Source organism: Peromyscus maniculatus, chromosome 21, assembly GCF_049852395.1.
Source record: "Peromyscus maniculatus bairdii isolate BWxNUB_F1_BW_parent chromosome 21, HU_Pman_BW_mat_3.1, whole genome shotgun sequence".
Lineage (NCBI taxonomy): Eukaryota > Metazoa > Chordata > Mammalia > Rodentia > Cricetidae > Peromyscus > Peromyscus maniculatus.
In genome coordinates, this window is record NC_134872.1 from 49014831 (window position 1) to 49035655 (window position 20825).

The 20825-nt window shown below is 52.9% G+C and overlaps 2 protein-coding genes and 1 long non-coding RNA gene across 8 annotated transcripts in view; 2 read left to right on the forward strand and 1 right to left on the reverse strand.

Moving 5' to 3' along the window:
- Positions 1-3698, forward strand: part of Ttbk1 (tau tubulin kinase 1) — a 43456-nt gene extending 39758 nt beyond the window's left edge. For 2 of the 3 annotated variants that reach the window (XM_076557738.1, XM_076557739.1), the window contains exon 15: positions 586-3698. In XM_076557738.1, the coding sequence (XP_076413853.1) occupies positions 586-970 (385 nt within the window). In that variant the 3' untranslated portion in view covers positions 971-3698. The remainder of the gene's footprint in view (positions 1-585) is intronic. The other variant, XM_076557737.1, reaches the window with a different exon arrangement.
- Positions 3699-8362: 4664 nt separating this feature from the next.
- Positions 8363-15860, reverse strand: LOC121824751 (uncharacterized). Of its 2 annotated transcripts, XR_013046761.1 has the most exons (4): positions 11983-15860; positions 11709-11853; positions 9911-10006; positions 8363-9427 (listed from the first exon to the last, which is right to left on the reverse strand). It is a non-coding gene; the product is annotated as an uncharacterized LOC121824751 (long non-coding RNA). The 2 variants fall into 2 exon arrangements; XR_006066726.2 differs by having other exon boundaries at positions 8366-9427; positions 11709-14204.
- Slc22a7 (solute carrier family 22 member 7) lies at positions 14198-20790 on the forward strand. 3 transcript variants are annotated; one of them, XM_042266178.2, is made up of 11 exons: positions 14198-14310; positions 14467-14676; positions 15254-15357; positions 15455-15609; positions 15724-15892; positions 17899-18022; positions 18347-18456; positions 18880-19094; positions 19195-19303; positions 19806-20012; positions 20426-20790. In XM_042266178.2, exons 1-11 carry the CDS (start codon positions 14284-14286, stop codon positions 20457-20459), a joined length of 1464 nt encoding a protein of 487 aa, XP_042122112.2. In that variant the 5' UTR covers positions 14198-14283; the 3' UTR covers positions 20460-20790. The 3 variants fall into 3 exon arrangements, with proteins under 3 accessions (XP_042122112.2, XP_006990880.2, XP_042122113.2); XM_006990818.4 differs by having other exon boundaries at positions 14284-14676; XM_042266179.2 differs by lacking the exon at positions 19806-20012 and having other exon boundaries at positions 14284-14676.
- Positions 20791-20825: the final 35 nt, after the last annotated feature.

Genomic DNA, 20825 nt, shown 5'->3' on the forward strand with positions numbered 1-20825 from the left:
AGGCCTCCAGGGATGTCATAGAGCCAAGGTTAAGGACTATGACATCCTCCGACATCTCTCGGGTCTACCACCATCTCCCATCTGGGCACTGTGTTACTTGTGACTCAAGGGTTAGCTCTGTCACTGGGCACAAGGGAACGGGAACAGCATTACTAGAGGAGGATACGGTGAGGTGGGACCAGGGGAGGCTGCTGGAGACCAGCAGAGCCCACACACAGTCCCTAGTTCACATGGGACATTTGAAACCAAAGGGTAAAGCCTTGGGCATCCAGTAACTGGCATGAAATAGTATTTTGTATTGATATTAACGTAAGCATATTCTAGATTAGAATACAAAACCCATGGGCATTTTAAAGATGACACCTGGCCCTTAAGGACACCCCGTAGCAGGCTCCTCCAGTCATAGCCCAAAAGACCCTGCCCTGCAGGATGGGACACCAGGCCTGTTTATTCATCTGTGCCTGACCTCTTCCACCTTACCCAGCTTTGATGCGGCAGATCTCTAGGGCTCGGTGCTCAAAGACATTCTGAAAATGTCCCCCTGTCCCCTACCCACGTCCTTTTCTCTTGCCCTCTGCCCCTCAGCAGGCTCCAGCTGCAGAAGCCCTCAGGGTCGGCCACTGCTGCGGACATCCGTCCCAAACACTCCTCGAGCCGGGGTCCTGGCTCAGGTCGCGCCCAAGTCTCCAGGCCTGCAGCGCCCCGCAGTCCCGGCCTCCCCGCCTCCACCGCGCGCCACCCCAGCGGGTCCCCGCGGAGCCAGTCCCTGTCCCGCAAAGAGAGCTCCTCCCCGTCGCATCAAGCCCGGCCCGGCGCCCCTCCCCCTCGGGGGGTCCTCCAGGCCAGATCTCAGCCCGAGGCCTCTCCAGGGGCCCCCAAGAAAGGACCCAGGGGGAAACAACCGCAGACTCAGCGCGCAGCAACCAAAGGCCGGGCGGCAGTCTCGGAGGGCCGGCCCGGGACCAGATAATGACATCCGCCCGCGGCTCTCTGCGGCGCCCCCTACCCTCACCCTGGTCCCCACCCGCAGCCGGCCACACTGGAGCATCTTCCAGCACAGCCTTACGCGCCCGCGCGCCACCGCGGCCCCAGCTTCCCGCCTGCACCCACCAGGACGCACGTGAGCACATGTTGCGCCCTGCAGCCCAGCCAGCCCACTGACCCCGGAGGGTGCGTGTCTTGGTTCCTCTCTCTGCGTCCTCCCTCCCTCCTACCGCCCCCTCTGCAGGGACAGGCTCACAGCAGATCCTCTGCCCCGGGAAGGCTCAGCCACTTACCGCCCGCTTTTAGGGCCCGTCCCCTTCACCCACCAGGTCTTGGCTGATCTCTACGCCCCCCACCCAAGAGGTTTACATCTGCTTACACCTCCTGCGGCCCATCTTGTCCTCATCCCCATCTTCTTCAGCCTCCAACCCTACCCAACAGGAGAAACAGCCTCAAATTCCAGACGTGCGCAGGCTCTGGCCTGCCCACAGTCTCCTAGGAGCCATGGTGTTCATGGAAGGCCACGCTGGGATTGGGGAAGTGGGACCCAGGGGTCATTGGTTTATTTAGGCTTGAGGAGACACCTCTGGTCTGGCTAAAGTCAGCTCTGTGCGAAGCACAGGGCATGTGATTCTTGAGAGGGGGTTACTCCCCGGGCCGGGAACAGAAATACCTTTCCTGAATAGAAATGAATGGGGCCTCTAGAAGCTCAGAGCTGCCTCTCTGGGGCAGTGTCTCCCAGCGGGAATCTGGAATGGGGCTTTAAAAAGGTTACTCACTTCTCTGGTCCTCTGGTCTAGTGCTCAGGACCCCTTACCATCAGGAAGTCCTTCCTGCTATCCAACCTCAATTCTGCATCTTCAAGTTTCAGTCAACTCTCATCTCTCAGAGTTCCATGCAGGTGGAGGGACTGGTTATCACCTTCTGTGTGCTGGCCATTTGAGGATTCAGGGACTCGGTTCTGGTCATCCTGCCACCTCTGCTGTGGGCAGTGGGCTGGCTTAGGTATCATGCCCCTCAGTGGGCAGAGGAAGCAGGATGAGGTGTAGTGGCTCCCTGAGGCAGAAGGCCCTTCCCACTTTAGACTGTGTGATGCTAGCCAGCGCCCACCCCAGCCCCACCCCACTTCACCCTGGGCCCCTCTTGCTCTGAGCCAGCCCACACAGCTGAGATGCTCTGTGCCTGCATTTTGGCTTCTGCATTAGCTCGCCCACCTCATCAGGAGCCTCGGCTGCTAACATCTGGGGCAAGCAGCACTCTGGCTGCAGAAGGGACAGGCAGCCGCTCCTATCTGGGGCAGGGGTTCCCTGCAGGCCTCCTATCAAGCACTCCCAGCCTCCATCCCCTGTTCTGGCCCCCCTGTCCTTCCCTGAGCCACAGAGAGCAAACCAAGACATTGAGATGATGAGGAAGAAAGACAGGCAGGCAGGCCGCCGCGCACCAGCGGTCCGGCACTGTCTGTACCCAGGATGACTGACTGCAAGCAGCGTGGTGCCCGCTGAACTCCTCAGGGGGGGTCAGCAGGTCTGGCCAGTTGCTTCCACGCAAAGAAGGCAGCTCTAAGACAGCCCGGGGTGGATAGTCTTTGAGGTCTCTATCCCACGCTGTGCAGAAGCTCCCAGAACACTCAGGAAACCTCTCTGGATTCAGTTATCCTTGTCACCCCGAGGCTCCCCTCTAATTGCCCTCTGCTTTAGCAGAGGGGTAGAGGGCCCACTTCCTCCCACCCAGAGCTTTTATGAATGACAATCAGCTCATGCCAGGTGGGGACCAGGGCATGACCCCTGGTGCCCAGGCCCTGGGCCTGCTCCTTGCCACCAACCGAACCATGAATGTAGGCCCCCCCCCCCCAAGTCTCATTTCTGCTCTAGGACGGACAACACCTTGGTTTGGAGATGGGAGGAAAGGGAGGCCTGAGAAAGCCCCAGGCTCACCCCGTCCCCAGCTTCACCCAGCACTTAAGCTGGTACAGATGTAAAACCCAGTCTACCCTTGGGACTCCAGACCGCCACAGGGCTCCAACCAACCTCAGGCCTCTACGTCAATAGTGTCATCAGGCTAGGAGGAAGGAGGGACAGAGGACCAGCAGAGGTGAGTGGTGAGGGGACCAAGCGGCTCCTCTCCCCAGGAAGGAACCAGGGCAGAGGACACCACATCTCCCCATGCCCCCACCCCCCACCCCCAGCTGAAGCCCTTTCCGTGAGAATCATCCATCCTTTGCGCATGGCCCTTCAGGTTCCTACCCCTCCTCTGTGAGAGTATCACACCACCACCACCATCCCTCATGTCCCAATCCTTTCTGCTCATGTCACTGGCTCAGATGTGGGGTGTGTTCACCTTAATACGCCTCCCCCCCCAGTCGTACCGTGTGCAGAGGGGTGCAGGAGAAGGGCCCTGCCCCAGGCACATGGCTCTCTGGCTTCCCAGCTCCTCCTGAGGGGCCCGGGCCCGCTCAGTCTCCTGAGCCCCTCGGGCAGGTGTTAGGGGACAGGGAATTGCCCTCCCCCTCCCTGGGAAGCAACAGAAGAATGTTTACATGCCAAACAGAATGTAACAGCCCTTGGCCACCCCTCCCAGTCACTGCATGGCCTCTGCCCACCCTGCGACGACCGCCCACCCCCCTGACACCAACACCTTGGAAGAAGCTGTCACAACCAGATGGGGTCTCCAAAGGGAAGTAGCCATTACACCATTAAAAAGCCTGTGGACCTTTCTGTTGGCCTGGACTCTTTTTCCCTATAGGGAGGGCAGGGCAAAGCCCAGCCCCTGAGGGCGGGGGTGGGCAGGAGAGAGGAGACCGGATGGTGACAAGTGGGCAGAGATGTCATCTGCACAGAGAAGGGAAAGGAAGTTCAGCTTGTCGGGTATGGGTAATCTGTTCAGGGTCTCACAGAAGGAAAGGTGTCTAGCGAAGCCTGTCCTCAGCTCCCTGCCTGTCTCTGCGGAAGGCTGCGGACTCTCCATTTGGCCTGGCACAGAGATAGGAGAAGAAGCGAAACTATCATCGCCCTAAAAGAAGCAGCTAGAAGTGACTGTCTGGAGAGGCAAAGGCGGAGCAGCTCACAGGCGATGCCACAGCAGAACCCGCCCTGACCTCCGCCTGTGACTCGGCACCGCCTGTGACTCGGCCTCCTCCGCACAGCTACAAGTTTATCCTATGGATACAGTTGCGGGACGACACAAGTTCAAAGTCACCCCGTGCCACTCTTCGCTCTTCCTGCAGCTCTGCAGAGCCTTGCCGACGAATCTGGAACCCAGGAAGTTGTGCAAACAGTGAGAGTTTGCCTTGGATGGTCCACATTTGTTCCATATCCAAGCCCAACACAAGAGCCAGGCTCGGTGGCCTCAGGCCTGTAATCCTGGTAGCCACAGGACCTAAAGCAGGGGGAGTTTTTGAAAGCTCAAGGCCAGCCTGGACTACACAGTAAGTTCAGGGCCAGGCTAGACTAAATGTAAGACTGTCTCAAAAAAGAAAAAAAAAAAAAAAGCCATGGCAAGCTATTTATATTTATTAATTTCACTTGTACATGTTTTCAGTGGAATGACAAAATTTTTGAGACAAGGTTTTGCCAGGTAGCCCAGGCTGGCCTCAAATGTGCCATCCTCCTGCTTCAACTTCCCAAGTGCTGGGATCACAGGTGTGTACCACTATGCTTAGTTAGGTGGTGATATTAACGTCTTTGATATGGAGACACCGCTCTTGACCCTATTTATAATATATGGACTATGCATGGAATTTCTTTTCTTCCTTTAAAAAAAAAAGTATTTCATCTATCTTTCTTCTGTGATGGCAATGGTTTTGGTAAGAGATTGTGGTCCAGGAAAAGAAACGGCTCAAGAGCGATCTTACTGGCCGTTGTTTGGGGTGGTCAGCAAAGTAAGGTCCATACGGATGACAAGGACTCCGCTGTGGGCACTGTGAGACTCAAAATGAAGGAAGTGCTCATGTTCTTATGGACCAGTCTCCACAACAAGGAAAAAACAATGTGTGAGGCCACGAGGCTCTTGGAACTGGAACATCAAGGCAGTTGGATGCTGAGTGTCTGTAGCCCTACAGGGGGTAGGCTGGGTGAAGGGAGGTTGCCATGGGGTGAGACAGGAAGTACCCTTTGTATTTTGAATCCTAAATTCACCATAAGTGAGTCTTTTCACTTAGTGGACAGTCTCTCCCCCAAGCCTGGCTCTGAGCCATACCTGGGAGGGAAGTGAGACCATCCAGGCTTGAAAGCCTCCTCTCTGCCTGGGGGTGCTGAGCTTGGATATGCGGAACCTCAGCATCCCGGGACCCCTTTCCGCTAACCTGAATGCAGTGGGCTCCGGGGCCTCCGCAGGGTGTACTCTCTCTTTCCTTCTTGTTTAACATGTCCCGAGCAGGACATACTTGGAGTACATGCTAAAAGCATATCAGATACAGACAACTCCTGTGCGTGACCCTGACCATCGAAAGATCTGTGAACGGCTTGGTGTGCACCATCACGGACCTTTTTTATGTTTATAATAATACCTATCTCTCTCTGTCCATATATATTTCTTATAAATAAAAGAGGAGCATATTATAACTACTGTTCAGAAATGTGACTTTTATTCCCAACAGTTTGTGCTGAAATACACTTCCTCCCCGCCCTGTGACACCGGATCAAATCCAGAGTCTTGTGCATCTAGGCAAGTGCTCTCCTGCTGGGCAGTCTCCAGCTTCACTCCATTTCAAAACGGTTATTATTAATTTATAAAATATGTCGGGAGGTGGTGGCCCACGCCTTTAATCCCAGCACTCGGGAGGCAGAGGCAGGCAGATCTCTGAGTTCAAGGCCAGCCTGGTCTACAGAGTGATTTCCGGTACAGCCAGGACTACACAGAGAAACCCTGTCTCAGGGAAAAACAAGTATTTTGTTGTTATATGATTTACATACAGCTTTCCAACTTAAATTACACAACTCAGTGTGTTCACAGTTGTATAGACGTCACCACACTCAATTGCAGAACATTTCCATCATCCACAGAGAAACTCCCTGCCCACTAATTAGCGTCTACTCCATGTCTACTTAACCACATAGCCTTAGGCAATCACTAATCTACTTTCTGTCTATAGGTCCACCTCTTTGGGGGCTGGAATGTAACTCATTTTGGTAGAGTGTTTGTCTACCATACACAAGGCCATGGGTTTGAATCCTGGCCCTGCATAAACTGGGTATGTTGATACCTGCTGCAATTCCAGCACTCGGAGGGCAGGAGGATTAGAAATCCAAGGTCATACTCAGACAGGTAGTGAGTTGAGGCCAAACTGGGTACAGGAAACTTTATCTCAAACCAATAACAACAAAAACCCAACTGCTGATTTTAGACATTTTATTTACATAAAATCATATAGGATCATTCTGTGATCTTTCAGTTAGCATAGTTTCTTCCCCTTTATAATTAACAAATGATATTCTGCTATAAGGACACATGGCATTTTACTTTTCTACTCATAAGTTGATGAACTATTTTGATTATTACAAATAATGCTACTACGTGCAAGTTTTTGAATGTGTTTCATTACTCTGTGTGTGTGTGTGTTGAATTGCTAGTGATAATGCCACATTTAACATTTTGAGGAATCACCAAATTTCCATTTTTTTCCATTTGTACCAACAGTAACAATGGCCTTTGTGTTCTTTTTAATGACTATATAATAATGTCACACCACACAAATGTTTTGCATCTAAGTTAACAGTTCCCTATGGGCTTCTCATCATACTGCATCTCACTCATGCCAAAGTGAATATTATGGTTCTGAAGTCCCCTTAGTCCTGAAAATGCTTATCTAGGGATTCCCAGGACAAACCAACAGAAGAAAAGTGGTATTTCCTTCTATTTTTAAAATTGCTTATTGTTGATTGAATGAATGAGAGAATGCCACAAATTACATGTTAATTATGTTGGTATCCAGTCCATAAATGATTTCTCAGCCTATTTCTTTTCTGAGATAGGGTTTTGTGCAGCCTAGGGTGGCCCCGAACTCCCTATGTAGCTAAGGGTGACTTTTGAATGTCTTTTCCTCCCGCCTCCGCCCTCTGAGCGCTGGAGCTACAGGTGTGCTCCGTCGGGCTGGCTCCCTCCTCCCGTTTGGTTGGCAAACTATCTGGGCCATTGCTGGCTGTACCTGCCCAGCCCCTGTGTCTGGCACCGTACCTTCTCAGATGCAGGGATGAACAGGTATAGCGGTTGGGAATAAACTTTCATTTTCCGTGTGGTATGTCAGACTGGGAGCGTGAATAATGGCTCCTTGTTGGATGTGCCTCTTTAAAAAAAAAAAATCAAGTGATTATTTTTCATTTTTGGAAGTTTTCAAGGGAGCTGGGCTGTGGTGGTGCATACCTTTAATCCCAGCACCTGGGAGGCAGAGGCAGGTGGATCTTCTGTGAGTTCAAGGCCAGCCTGGTCTACACAGTGAGTTCCAGACCAGCCAGGGTTATAAAGAGAGACCCTGTCTCAAAAAACAAACAAACAAAAAAAAAAGTGTTCAAGAGGCTGGAAAGACGGCTCAGCAGTAAGAGCACTGACTGTTCTTCCAGAGGACCTGGGTTCAATCCCCAGAACCCACATGGCAGCTCACACCTGCCTGTCACTCCAATTCCAGGGGGTCTGAGGCCCCTTTCTGGCTTCTGCAGGCACTAGGTGTGGACAAGATGCAAAGACACATGCAGGCCAAAACATCAATACACATAAGAGAGTTTTATAACTAAAAGCTTTCAAGGTGGTGACGAGTTGGGTGGAGCGGCAGCCGCTAAAGCGTGAGGATAGGCAGGTCCTCAGAACCACATCAAGCCAGAACTACTGAGCCTCTGCACTCCTGGCCCACCTGCACTGAGAAGGGACCAGCTAGTGTGGCACACACAGTGACAGACAGCAAGAGACGGAAAGTGAAGAGTAATGTCCACATGTGTGCCTGCACTCACACACACACAGGCACACACAGGCACACACACAGGTACATACATGCACACACAGGCACACGCACACACACACAGGCACATACACATACACAGGCACACACACAGGCACACACACAGGCACTCACACACACACAGGCACACACATGCACACACACAGGTACATACATGCACACACACACAGGCACACACATGCACACACACACAGGCACATACACATACACAGGCACACACACACAGGCACACATGCAGAGATTTAAAATCACCTTTCAAAATACATATGTGCAAGATAAACAAACTAGTAGGTGTGGTGGCTCACACCTTTGACCTCAGGAGGCAGAGGCAGGCAGATCTTTGTGAGTTCAAGGCTAGCCTGGTCTACAGAGTGAGTTCTAGCCCATCCAGGGCTATGTAGTGAGACCCTGTCTCAAACAAACAAACAAATAAATGAATGAATAAACTGTATTTTAGGAAATCACTGTGTAGCAAAATATATGTATACAATGTTTTTCATAGGATACAAAAATTATAATATCAAATACAAAGAAAAAAAATGAGAATTGAGACTACTGTGTCAAAGAAGCGGTTGTTGAAGGGAGACAAGAAGACCCCCGAGGTGGCTATGCCACTCTTCTCAGCTGCCCAATGTCTGGCCTTCATGGGCCCTGGTTTCTCTCTTGCATGCATCTCTGTCCACGGTCCAGCATTCATGAGGAAGATGGGCTTATCATGTTTAAATAGTGAGGAAATAGCAGCCATGAGCAGGTCACCAGGGCTGGAAACACGAGCAGCTGGATGGAACTAAGGACGATCTCGGGGTGAGGGATGGGCTCCACATGGAGGTCAGGAAGATCTCAGGGTGGGGACTGTCTCCACATGGAGGTCAGGAAGATCTCGGGGTGGGGACTGTCTCCACATGGAGGTCAGGAAGATCTCGGGTGGAGGCTGTCTCCACATGGAGGTCAGGAAGATCTCGGGTGGAGGCTGTCTCCACATGGAGGTCAGGAAGATCTCGGGTGGAGGCTGTCTCCACATGGAGGTCAGGAAGATCTCGGGTGGGGGCTGTCTCCACATGGAGGTCAGGAAGATCTCAGGGTGGGGGCTGTCTCCACATGGAGGTCAGGAAGATCTCAGGGTGGGGACTGTCTCCACATGGAGGTCGGGAAGATCTCAGGGTGGGGGCTGTCTCCACATAACTCTTGTTAGCAAGATGAAACTACTATTTAGATAAATTCTTCTGCCAGAACCAATTGCTCAATGACTGGAGTCAGGAGTCAGATCTGTGGAGGTTCAAATGCATGCCTCTCGGGGTGGTAGCTGCAGGCTGGAGGACACCTTTCTCCTGGGGCGCACTGGCTTCTCTGGCTCCTTCTCTGAGCTCACAGATGACCTGCTTTTCCCCGTCTGGCCAGCACGACGCCTGGGCGTCTTTCTTCCGCTCTGCAGCTCTCAGTGTATGTGAAGCAAAAGGAACCCCAGCTCAAGTTTCTCAGTAAGGGCTGACTGGGCTTCTGTAGATGGAACCAACCGTCTTATTAAATAAGAAACACAGAACCAATGCAAAGAAGAAAGCCAAGAGGTCAGAGCTCAGAGCTAAAACCTTACCCTTCCTCCTGCGGTGGTCCTACCTCTCCGAACCAGAGCTACTTCCTGTGTTTTTGTCTTTATAAAGATTTTCTGTTCTGCCTTCTCATTGGTTGTAAACCCAACCACATGACCGCCTCACCACTGCCTGTCTGTACAGACCTCCAGGTCTTCTATGGTTGGTATTGAGATTAAAGGCATGTGTCTCCATGCTGGCTGTATCCTTGAACACACAGAGATCTACCTAGCTCTGCCTACCAAGTGCTGGGATTAAAGGCATGCACCACCACCGCCCAGCTTTCCTATGGCTTACTAATAACTCTGACTCCCAGGCAACTTTATTTATTAACATACAAATAACATTTTAGTACAAATAAAATATCACCATAGGCTTCACTGCAAACCCTCACCTCACTGCAGCTCCTGCATCTCAATGTGCCTCTTGAACCAGATTCTGGACCGATAGGAGTGAGCCGCTGAAGAGGACAGCACATTCCCAGCTGAACCTGCAGCATGAGCAATGAGTGCAGATGTGAGTGTGACAGAAGCTCATTGGTCACAGGCAAAAACCAGGGAGCACAGGATGGGAGCAGAGACTGAGCAGGCCCAGGTCCTGCAAGGGTGGGCTATGCCATGTGAGACAGTAAGGGGACTCCAGAGACCCTCTGCTCAGGCCCTTCCCTAGGATCCCAAGACATGCCCAAGTCCAGCTCAGTTGTAGGAACTACCTGAGGCCCACAGATAAGAATCTGTTCATCATGCGGGGCCAAGGTAGCACTCACCTTTAATCCCAATAGTTGAAAGGCAGAGGCAGGTGGATGCCTGAGTTGGAGGCCAGTCTGGTCTACAGAGTGAGTTTCAGGACAGCCAGAGCTGCACAGATAAACTCTGCTTTGAGGGGGGGAAATCCCCTGGTACACCTCCCAACTCTCTCTAAGAAAGCTTTCTCTTTTCTGTTCTGTGGTCAAAGACAAGGCTGAGACAGAGACCCAGAGAGAAGCTTGGCCTAGACAAGGTCATCTCATCTAGTCAGTGTCTAGATGGAGACATAGAACAGTGGGAGCGGCTTCTAAAAAGATTTATTTTTGCTGGGTAGTGGTGATGCACACCTTTAATCTCAGCACCAGGAGGCAGAGGCTAGAGGATCTGAGTTTGAGACCAGCCTAGTCTATAAAGTTCCAGGACAGCCAGGTCTACACAGAAAAATCCTGTCTCAAAAAAAAAAAAAAAAAAAAAAAAAAAAAAAAAAGAAAGAAAGAAAGAAAGAAAAAATATTTATTTTTATTTTGTATGTGTGAATATTAATGTCTGCACCTATATATGTACATGGTGCACATGCAGTGCCTGTGGAGACCAGAAGAAGGCATTGGTTCCTCTAGAATTGGAGTTGCAGATGATTGTGAGCCACCATGTGGGTGCTGAGAACTGAACCCAGGTCCTCTGCAAGAGCAGCAAGTGCTTTAAACACTGGGCCATCTCTCCAGCCCAGGAGGAGCTCATGTCACGTGGAGGGGACACCCTAGAGAAGAAACTAAGATGTCCCCGGTCACTGGGTGCAGGGTCTGCTGAGATTTCCCATTGGCTTCTCATGGAGGCCAGAACAAGCGCCAGGTAGGACTGAAGCCAGGATCGTTCACACCTGTAACCTCAGCACTCCACGCCTGAGGAAGGAGAAACACCCTGGGTTCAGGGACAGCCTGGGCTACAGAGTGAGACCTATCTCAAAATGAGGGAGGAGGGAAGGAGGGAGGAGGGAGGGAGGGAGGAGGGAGGGAGGGAGGAAACACAAAAGCTGAGGCCACCAAGCCATGGCTAAAGGACAGGGTGTCCCTTTTCCTTTCTCGGCAGTATTGCGGCAGACGTTGGTGTTGATGAGTAGAGACTATGCAGGCTCTGAGAACTCAGCCAGGAGCGAGAGGGAAATAGTCTACAAGCCCAGTCTCAGCAGCTCACTACACATTTACACACACACCTACATACACTTACACACACACACACACACACACACTTACACACACTCAATACATACATACACCAACCTGCACACATACACCAACCTGCACATATACATACCTACATACACTTACACACACTCAATAGACACATACATACACACACTTGCACACATACACTCAATACACACATACCCCCCCACACACACGTGTGTGCACTCCAGTTAAAGCTCTTATCAGACTCGGTACTTCATACCTGTCATCCATATCAGCCCCCGCCTCTAAACACTGTGATCATCGCCACCACCATTCTCAGTGACGTTGGAGAAGAGCGCTGCCATGTTGAGTAGGTCAGGGTACAAATTTCTCTCGGAAGAAAAGGCTTGCAGGTGTAGATTTACCTATAGCCAAGGTATAAAGAGGGAGAGGGGACCACTGTGTTATTATTTGTTCAATGATAATAATAATAGTAATAGCATAACAATTAATCAATCAAATAAAACGCCTGAGTTAGGCATTGCAGTTCTTGCCTTGAATCCCAACACTTGGGATGTAGAGACAAGATCATGAATTCAAGGTCATCCTCATACACAGTGAGTTTAAGGTCAACTTTGGCTACGAGAGCCCCTGTCTCAAAAAACAAAACAAAAACAAGAAAAAACACAATAACTAAATACAATGGTAGTGTGACGGTCCCGCTAAGACCTTCACTAGCTCCCATTGCTAGAGGTGGTGTGAAAGAAAATGGCCCCCCAGAGGGCGTGGCACTATCAGAAGGTGTGGCCTTGTTGGAGGGCGTGTGTCACTGTGGGGGCGGGCTTTGAGGTTTCCTATGCTCAGGATACCACCCAGTGTCGAAGTTGACTTCCTGTTGCCTCCGAGATGCAGGACTCTCAGCTCCAGAACCACATCTGCCTGCACGCCTCCAAGATGATAATAGACTGAACCTCTGAAACTGTAAGCGAGCCGCCCCAATTAAAAGTTTTCTTTGTAAGAGTTGCTGTGGTCATGGTGTCTCTTCACAGCAATAGAAACCTTAACTAGGACAGGCGGAAAGTCCTGGTCTTCAGCTGAGGCTGTCTGACCTCCCAAGACTAGCTCCTTTGCTCAGCCCACTGGTGACCCCTCTCCAACACAGGCACCCACACTTTCCTCCAGGCTTGTAGCCTGGCTGAACCTTCAGTAGATCCTCTACGGGCAGAAACTTGTCTGAAGCATCTCTGCGTCCTGCGGAATGCCTGAGACGCATTAGACTAAGCAAGCCTCTGTACTTTTAACCCCTGCACCAGCTCCTCTTTCCTGTCTCCTAGCAACGACCCTCAGCATGTACCTATCAGCACACACCAAACAACAACCCGACCATCACCATGTACCTATCAGCACACACCAAATGTTGCAGCTCGAGTTCCTCTGAGCCATCTCTGTGAGTGTCTGGGGCAGCCTCGAGCTGACCGGCACATATCCAGTCAGCAGCTCGGGCCTGGGTGTGTGTGACTGCGTTCCTGGGTTTCTTGGCTCTCTGGTTTTGTCATTGTACAAACCCAACAGGTCCCCACCCTGTCTTTGGTTTCTTTATCTGTTCAAAGTGGGAGATAGATCAAACAGTGCTTTGTAAATTTTTTAAAAATATAGTAGATCTTTTCTCAAAGAATACCCAAGGGGGCTTTGGCATTTGGGGGAATCAGCTTAGGTGTCTGTTATTTCGATGAAACACCATGACCAAAAGCAACTTGGGGAGGAAAGGGCATATTTCACTTATACCTCTACGCTGTAGTTCATCACTAAAGGAAGTCAGGACAGGAACTCACACAGGGCAGGATCCTGGAGGCAGGAGCTGATGCAGAGGCCGTGGAGGGGTGCTGCTTACTGGCTTGCTCAGTCTGCTTTCTTATAGTTATAGAAGTGAGGGCCACGTGCACAGGGATGGCACTACCCACAATGGACTGGGCCCTCCCTCATCGATCAATGCTTAAGAAAATGCTCTACAGACTTCCTGCCTGCAGCTGATAGATATTATGAGACATTTTCTCAGTTGACTCTAGCTTGTGTGAAGTTGACATAAAACTGGCCCAGTAGCTGAGAATCAGTGGAGCTTCCCGAGGGTGCTGCATGGACTCTTGGCTACTGGGGAAAACAGTACTCCAACGGGTCATCTGGGATGATCTTGAGGAGAGGCAGATTGGATGGCCAAGAGAGACCCCAAGAGGGGCCAGCACAGTCCCAGGGGTGACTTAGGTTGGGGCATCCACTCCAGACATGGGTGAGAGGTATAAGGAAAGCTTTGGGGGGGGGGGGCGTTCAGCAGATGGCTCCCTTACATAAGTCCAGCCCTCATCCTGAATCCTGGGCTGTGGGCCAAACTATGCTGTGGCTGCAAACGGACAAGACTGACTTAAAGCTTCACAGGACAAAGGCCATCCAGGACAAGAGGTACTGTGTCCAGGGCACCTCCCACTCTAGACAGCCTTGACGCTCTAATCAGTAGCTAGGGTCTCAGTGCCTCCTTGACGCCCAGCTGCCCTCCTGTGCTGGCCCCTGGCTCTCCTGCCTGGCTTCTGAGGTCCACTGTATGAAGGCCAGATCCATGGACACCATGACCTCGGATGGATGTAGCCCTTCCCCGTCGGCCATAGGCTAGTCATGTAAGATCCCTGAAAGTGTGGATGGTGGGGGAGGACTCAGGCCTGGGCCAGCCCCTGAGGGCTGGGTTCTGGCTACAGACTCTCCACTCATCAGTACAACCATGTCCACTTCCAGAGTCCAAAGGTCCACGTGGCGGGCAGGTTGAGCTGTGCTAGGCGCAACAGAGGGACCTCTGGTGGGTGGGCAGCATGGGCTTTGAGGAGCTCCTGGACAAGGTGGGTGGCTTTGGTCCCTTCCAGCTACGGAATCTGGCACTCCTGGCCCTGCCCCGAGTGGTGGTACCCATGCATTTTCTCTTGCCCATCTTCATGGCCTCCGTGCCTGACCACCACTGTGCCCTGCCTGGTGCCCCTGCCAACCTCACTCACCAGGACTTGTGGCTGGAGGCCCACCTACCCCGGGAGACTGATGGCAGCTTTAGCTCCTGCCTCCGCTTCGAGCATCCCCAGCCTCTCGCCAATACCACCTTGGGGACGGAGGCACACGGCTCTGGGGAGTCTGAGAGTGAGCCCTCCACAGTGCCCTGCTCTCAGGGCTGGGAGTACGACCACTCAGAGTTCTCCTCCACCACTGCAACTGAGGTACCTGAGCCAGGGGGAGGGGTGTGTGGATGGGCTGGGCCTGTCACTGCCTTGGGGCTTGTTGTGTGGGTGTGAGATAACCGTCCTGTGCTGAGAGTTTTTGTTTGCCTGTGTAGACAGGGTCTATGGCTATAAAGCCCTGAGTCGAGTTCTGGGCTTGAACTGAGAGGTTCATTTGCTCCGATTCACTGGGAGATTATGAAGGCAGGGGAGGGAGAACCAAGGTGGCCCCCGGGGGTTGGTGGGGGGGGGCGGTTGGGACAGAAAGCTGAGAAGGATGGAGAAACCGCAGAGGCCTCCATTTCCCTTCTGTCCCTCATTCCAGGCCTATGTCTGAGATTTCCTTGATTCATCCAGAGAGGAAGGGTGGGTGGAGATGGAGTCTCCCTGGGGGGGCGGGGGGGAGAGGCAACAGGATTCCTGGGCAGTGGTGAGGGTCCAGGGAGAGGAGTCTTCCCTTTCCAATGCTGAGTTTGCTAGCCAAGGATGGGGGTATCTTCTGGAGCCTGGAGAGGAGGGACTGGCTGGGGGGGGGGGGGCTGAGACACACCAAAGGCCCCCCCTTGCCTGTCTGCAGTGGGATCTGGTGTGTGAACAGAGAGGGCTGAACAAAGTTATATCCACCTGCTTCTTCATCGGCGTGCTGCTGGGGGCTGTGGTGTACGGATACTTGTCGGACAGGTGAGCTGGGTACCAGACAGATAAGGGAACAGGCTGAGGGGACTCTCTCAGTGCGGGGACGCCCCAGTGGGACCTGACCTTGCATGGCCCTGTGCAGGTTTGGCCGGCGCCGGCTTCTGCTGGTGACCTACGTGAGCTCCCTGGTGCTGACCTTGGCATCTGCGGCCTCAGTCAATTACGTCATGTTTGTCCTCACCCGCACCCTCACTGGCGCGGCCCTGGCTGGGTTCACCATCATTGTGTTGCCGCTGGGTGAGGCAGACCGACATGGGCAAGGCCTGCCAGGCTGGCGGGAGGCATTGGAGTGAGGTGGGCCCATCTGGCCCCTGCTAACTGTCTTCTCGGTTCGGGCGGCTCTGGGTCTAGAGCTGGAGTGGCTGGACGTGGAGCACCGCATCGTGGCTGGTGTCATCAGCTCCGCCTTCTGGACGGGAGGTGTGCTGCTGCTGGCACTGGTGGGGTACCTGATACGGAGCTGGCGGTGGCTTCTGCTGGCTGTCACCCTGCCCTGTGTCCCGGGCATCATCAGCATCTGGTGAGAATTGCAAGCAGCTGGGAGTGAGAGACACATACAGCCAAGACAAAATTCACAAGAGGCTGGGGTTCTGAATACAATACACACACACACACACACACACACACACACACACACACACACCAAATACAGACACACACACACACCAAATACAGACACACACACACACACACACACACACACCCCAAATACAGACACACACACACACACACACAGACACACACACACACACACACACACTACAGACACAGACACACACCCACACCAAATACAGACACTCTCTCTCTCTCTCTCTCTCTCTCTCTCTCTCTCTCTCTCTCTCTCTCTCAACTAAAAATAATCAAAACAAACAAAAGAACCGGGAGACTGAGGGAGGGGCTGGGCTTAGCTCAATGGTAACTTAGCATGTACAAAGCCCTGGGTTTATCCTGGGCACTGAATGAACCAGCCGTGATGGCATACGCCTCTATTCACGATACTTAGAGAGGCATGAGGATCAAGGTCATCCTCAACTACATAGGAAGTTGAAGGGCAGCCTGGGTTACAGAAGACCCTGTCTCGGGACGGGGGAAGTAAAAGGAAAAATATGGCTGTCCTGGAAAATATCTCAGTAGGTAAAATACTTGCCATGCAAAGCATGAGGATCTGCGTTCAGATCCCCAGCTCCCATGTAAAAAGCATGGCATGGAGATGTGTACTCATAATCCTTTAGGAAATAGGGAGGCGGAGATACGAAGATCTGGGCTTGCTGGCCAGCCAGTCTACCTGAATCAAGTTCCAGGTTCAGTGAGAGACCCTGTCTCAGAAAACTAAGTGGAAAGTGATTCAGGAAGACACATGATGTCACCTGAACCTCTATGTACACATGTGCACATATACAAACATGCACACATGCATATGCCACAGAGAGAGAGAGAGAGAGAGAGAGAGAGAGAGAGAGAGAGAGAGACTAAGAGATGCAGAACCAGAACCAGAGACCAAGAGACACAAGGTATCAAGAGAAGTCTGAAAGACAGAAGCCAACAGAAAGATGCCACAAGACACAGGAGCAGAGGGCAAGGCACGGGGAGCTAGAGGCTGAGCCGGAGACGGGTGGTGAGTACCAGGCCAGGACTGACGGGTGCATTCAGAGGGTCCGGTGGAGACACAGAGACAGGCAGGGAGACTCGGACAGGACAGACAGACACCCCGAGTGGAGGCGGGGTTTGCCTTCAGGGGACAGGGGTGGGACGTGGCCAGCACGGCGGTGGGAACTCAGGCAGGAGAGTGGCTGGCCTAGCAAGGTGGGCATGCTAGTGGTGGACTATGGAGCAGTCCATCCTGTATCCCGCTGGGAGAGTTGGCTGGTGCTGGGGGCTAAGGTTGGTTGTTTTTTTTTTTTTTTTTAAGCTCTTTTTTTATTTAATTTTTTTTTTTTTCATTTTACATACCAGCTCGTTCCCCATCCCTCCCCTTCTTGCATCTCTCCCCACCCCCGGGGGCTAAGGTTTTGCGGGTAAGACCAATTCAGTTGAGTAAGGAAAGGATGCCCTGGAGGACTTAGGCTGGGGTGGGGGAGAGAGAGGTAGCTTTATTTTGTTTTGTTTTTCAAGACAGAGTTTCTCTGTGTAACAGCCCTGGCTGTCCTGGGACTCACTCTGTAGACCAGGCTGGCCTCGAACTTAGAGATCTGCCTGCCTCTGCCTCCCAAGTGCTGGGATTAAAGGCGTGTGCCACCACCACACCACCACACCACCACACCACCACCACCACCACACCACACCACACCACCACACCACCACACCACCACACCACCACCACCACCCCACCACCACCACCACCACCACCACCACCACAAGGTAGCTTTTAAATTGGGCTTGAACAAGAGTTCCTGAGGCTGGGCAGTAGGAGATCTAGGGGTGGGGTGTCTTTTCAGCAGAGGGGACTGCATGAGTGAAGACCTGGAGTCTATAGCCTGTGAGCTCAGGAAGTAGAGGTGGCTTGCAAGACTGGCTTCTTCTCCCTAGGTGGGTGCCTGAGTCTGCACGATGGCTTCTAACCCAGGGCCGTGTGGAGGAGGCCCAAACATACTTGTTCCGCTGTGCCGCGCTCAATGGGAAGCCTGTGGGTGAGGACAGCCTGAGCCAGGAGGTGAGGGTGGCAGTTTGTATGAGAGTGCACAGGGTGGGGAGGGTGGGTGGGCGGGTGTGTCCGAGTGCCCCTTCTCCTGGGTCCACCATATATGACTAGGAAAGCCTTTGCCTTCCCGTGGAGAGAGCCTAGCGTTAGAATAGTCTGCCTGGCTCTGGGGGGGTCATCTCCCTTACTCCACGTCTTCCACGCGTCCTCCCCCCCCCCCCCCCCCCCCCCCCCCCGCCCCAGTCCTGCTGAGGAGAGAGACGAACGCAGAGAGAGCACACTGGCTGCCAAGAGACGAGCTCTGACGCCACAGCCTTGCTCTCTGTCTCTCACCAGGCCCTGAACAAAGTGGTCGCCCTGGAAGGGGGGCAGCAAAGACCCTCGTACCTCGACCTGTTCCGAACACCGCGGCTCCGACGTATCTCACTGTGTTGTATGGTGGTGTGGTAAGAGGGGCCGACTTGGGCCTGGCGGAGTGAGGGTGATGGAGGAAGGGGCTGGGTGTGAGAGAGGTGAGGGTAGCTTTGGAGGGTAGGGAGACCTTTCATGCTCTGGGGGGCAGGGAGGAGACTCTGACTGTCACAGTGGCAGCAGAGACACCCAGGCTCAGACTTAGGCTCTGACCTCCTATGTGAGGTTCCCATCCTTAGCATCTATTGTTGTGAAATGAACGGGTTGTTGTTCATTCCTGTGTCACAGGGTTGCTATGGCGATTGGGTAAAGGCATTTTGGCCACTGGTAACCTACTTGGGGATTACGGGCGGCTGGTGGTGAGGGGGATCCTGGGCTGCAGGCTCTGAAGAGCCCAAGGACAAGAGGGGCGGGGCAGGAGAGGGCTCTTGAGGATAAGTAAGTGCGATTCTGTTCAGGTTTGGAGTGAACTTTTCCTACTATGGCCTGATTCTGGACGTGTCCGGGCTGGGGCTGACCGTGTACCAGGTGCAGCTGATGTTCGGGGCTGTGGAGCTGCCCGCCAAAATCACAGTCTACTTCCTTGTGCGGCACGTGGGACGCCGCCTCACGGAGGCTGGAATGCTGCTGGGGGCCGCTCTGACCTTTGGCATCAGCCTGCTGGTGTCCTCGGGTGAGCTGAGGTCTGGCAGTTTGGCTCGGGCCTAGCCTCTGCCTCCAACCCAGGGAGTTCCTGGCGTCGGCTCGTTACTACAGGAATCCTTTTCCCTCAGAGACCAAGTCCTGGATCACGGCTCTGTTGGTGTTGGGGAAAGTGTTTTCTGAAGCTGCTTTCACTACAGCCTACCTGTTCACGTCTGAGCTGTACCCTACTGTGCTCAGGTGAGTTGGGGTCCCAGGCGACTGGCCTGCCTTAGTGAAGGCATCTGTGGTCATTGCACTGCCCTATCCATTCTTTAGCTACAGCCAAATACATTGTGGCTGTTTGCCCAAGTCTTGGAGAACACAGGGAATTTTATCTTCTGTACTGTGTGACCCTGGGCCAAGTCAGCCTTATGGGGCTTCTTTGAAGAAAACAGTCCCAGGAATACCCATCCTGACCACGGCGTTGCTGAGCCCTTGGGCAGTGTCTCTGGGCACAAGGCCAGGGGCTTCCCCTCAGATGGCGGTGCCTGTGTGAGCTACAGATCTCCCTTCCACACCATCATCTTGTAGCTCCTTATAGTGGTCCCCTAGTAGCTGTCAGAATAGGGGTCCCATCCTCTGGGGGGGTACTGGTTTAAGGGCTCCTGGTCTGGGTAGGGGGTGAGAAGCCAGTCTCAGGGGCTGCCAGCCCAGGAGGGGAGCCTTGTGATGCATGGCCCCTTCATCCTCTCTTGAACAGACAGACAGGATTGGGGCTCACTGCACTCATGGGCCGCCTAGGGGCCTCTCTGGCTCCGCTGGCGGCCTTGCTGGACGGAGTATGGCTGATGCTGCCCAAATTTGCTTACGGGGGAATCGCCCTGCTGGCTGCCTGCATTGCACTCCTGCTGCCAGAGACAAAGGCAGCCCAGCTGCCAGAGACCATCCAGGATGTGGAAAAAAAGAGGTGGGTGGGGGTGGGGTGGGGATGGGGAGGGTGGGTGGGGGTGGGGTATTCGTAGGTTCAAATGCCTAAGCCCATGACACTTAGGATGCAGAGCGGGAGACAGAACTACACTTGACCCTGTACATTTGCACACAGGTGAGTGTTTCGAGGTGTGTGTCCTGGTGTGTACAAATTATGTACATAAAGGCATACGTGAGACCGTACTTATGTGTATGCAAATGTCCAAGAGATATACACATGCACATTCAGCTATGCCTACACACCAAGAATATGTCCAGACACGTGTGACTCACTTGTGGGAGCGAGTATGTGTGCTTGTATGCAAGGAGCCGGGACAAGCCCTGGGCCAGCCCTTGCAGGCTCCAGGACTAAACCATATTCCTGACCCCCTCCTTCCTCATCGTCCTGTCCAGCATTCAGGAAGAAGATACGCAGATCCGGAACTGAGTGAGACTAGAGATAGCCCTCCCCAGGAGCTCCACAGGAGCTTGGGACAGAAGGCAGGCTCTTGAAACTGGGCATCACACCCCTGTGCCTAAGGACGGAGTTGCCACTGGCACCTTCTGTGTTCATCCCGTCTCCAGCGACAAGATAGCCTCCCAGAATGCACTGGGCTACTGGAGATTACGGGCACCCCTCATGCTTGGGGGGCTCTGTAAATAAAGGTGCCTCATGGGTTGGGGCAGCATTGAGATTTGGGGAGATCTCCAAATGGGGAGCCATTGACTTGCCACTGTTCATCTCCCAAGTGGATAATTAAACTTCCTCGAAGACAGGATTTATTGTCATGCTCAAACTGAACAAGGCGATTCT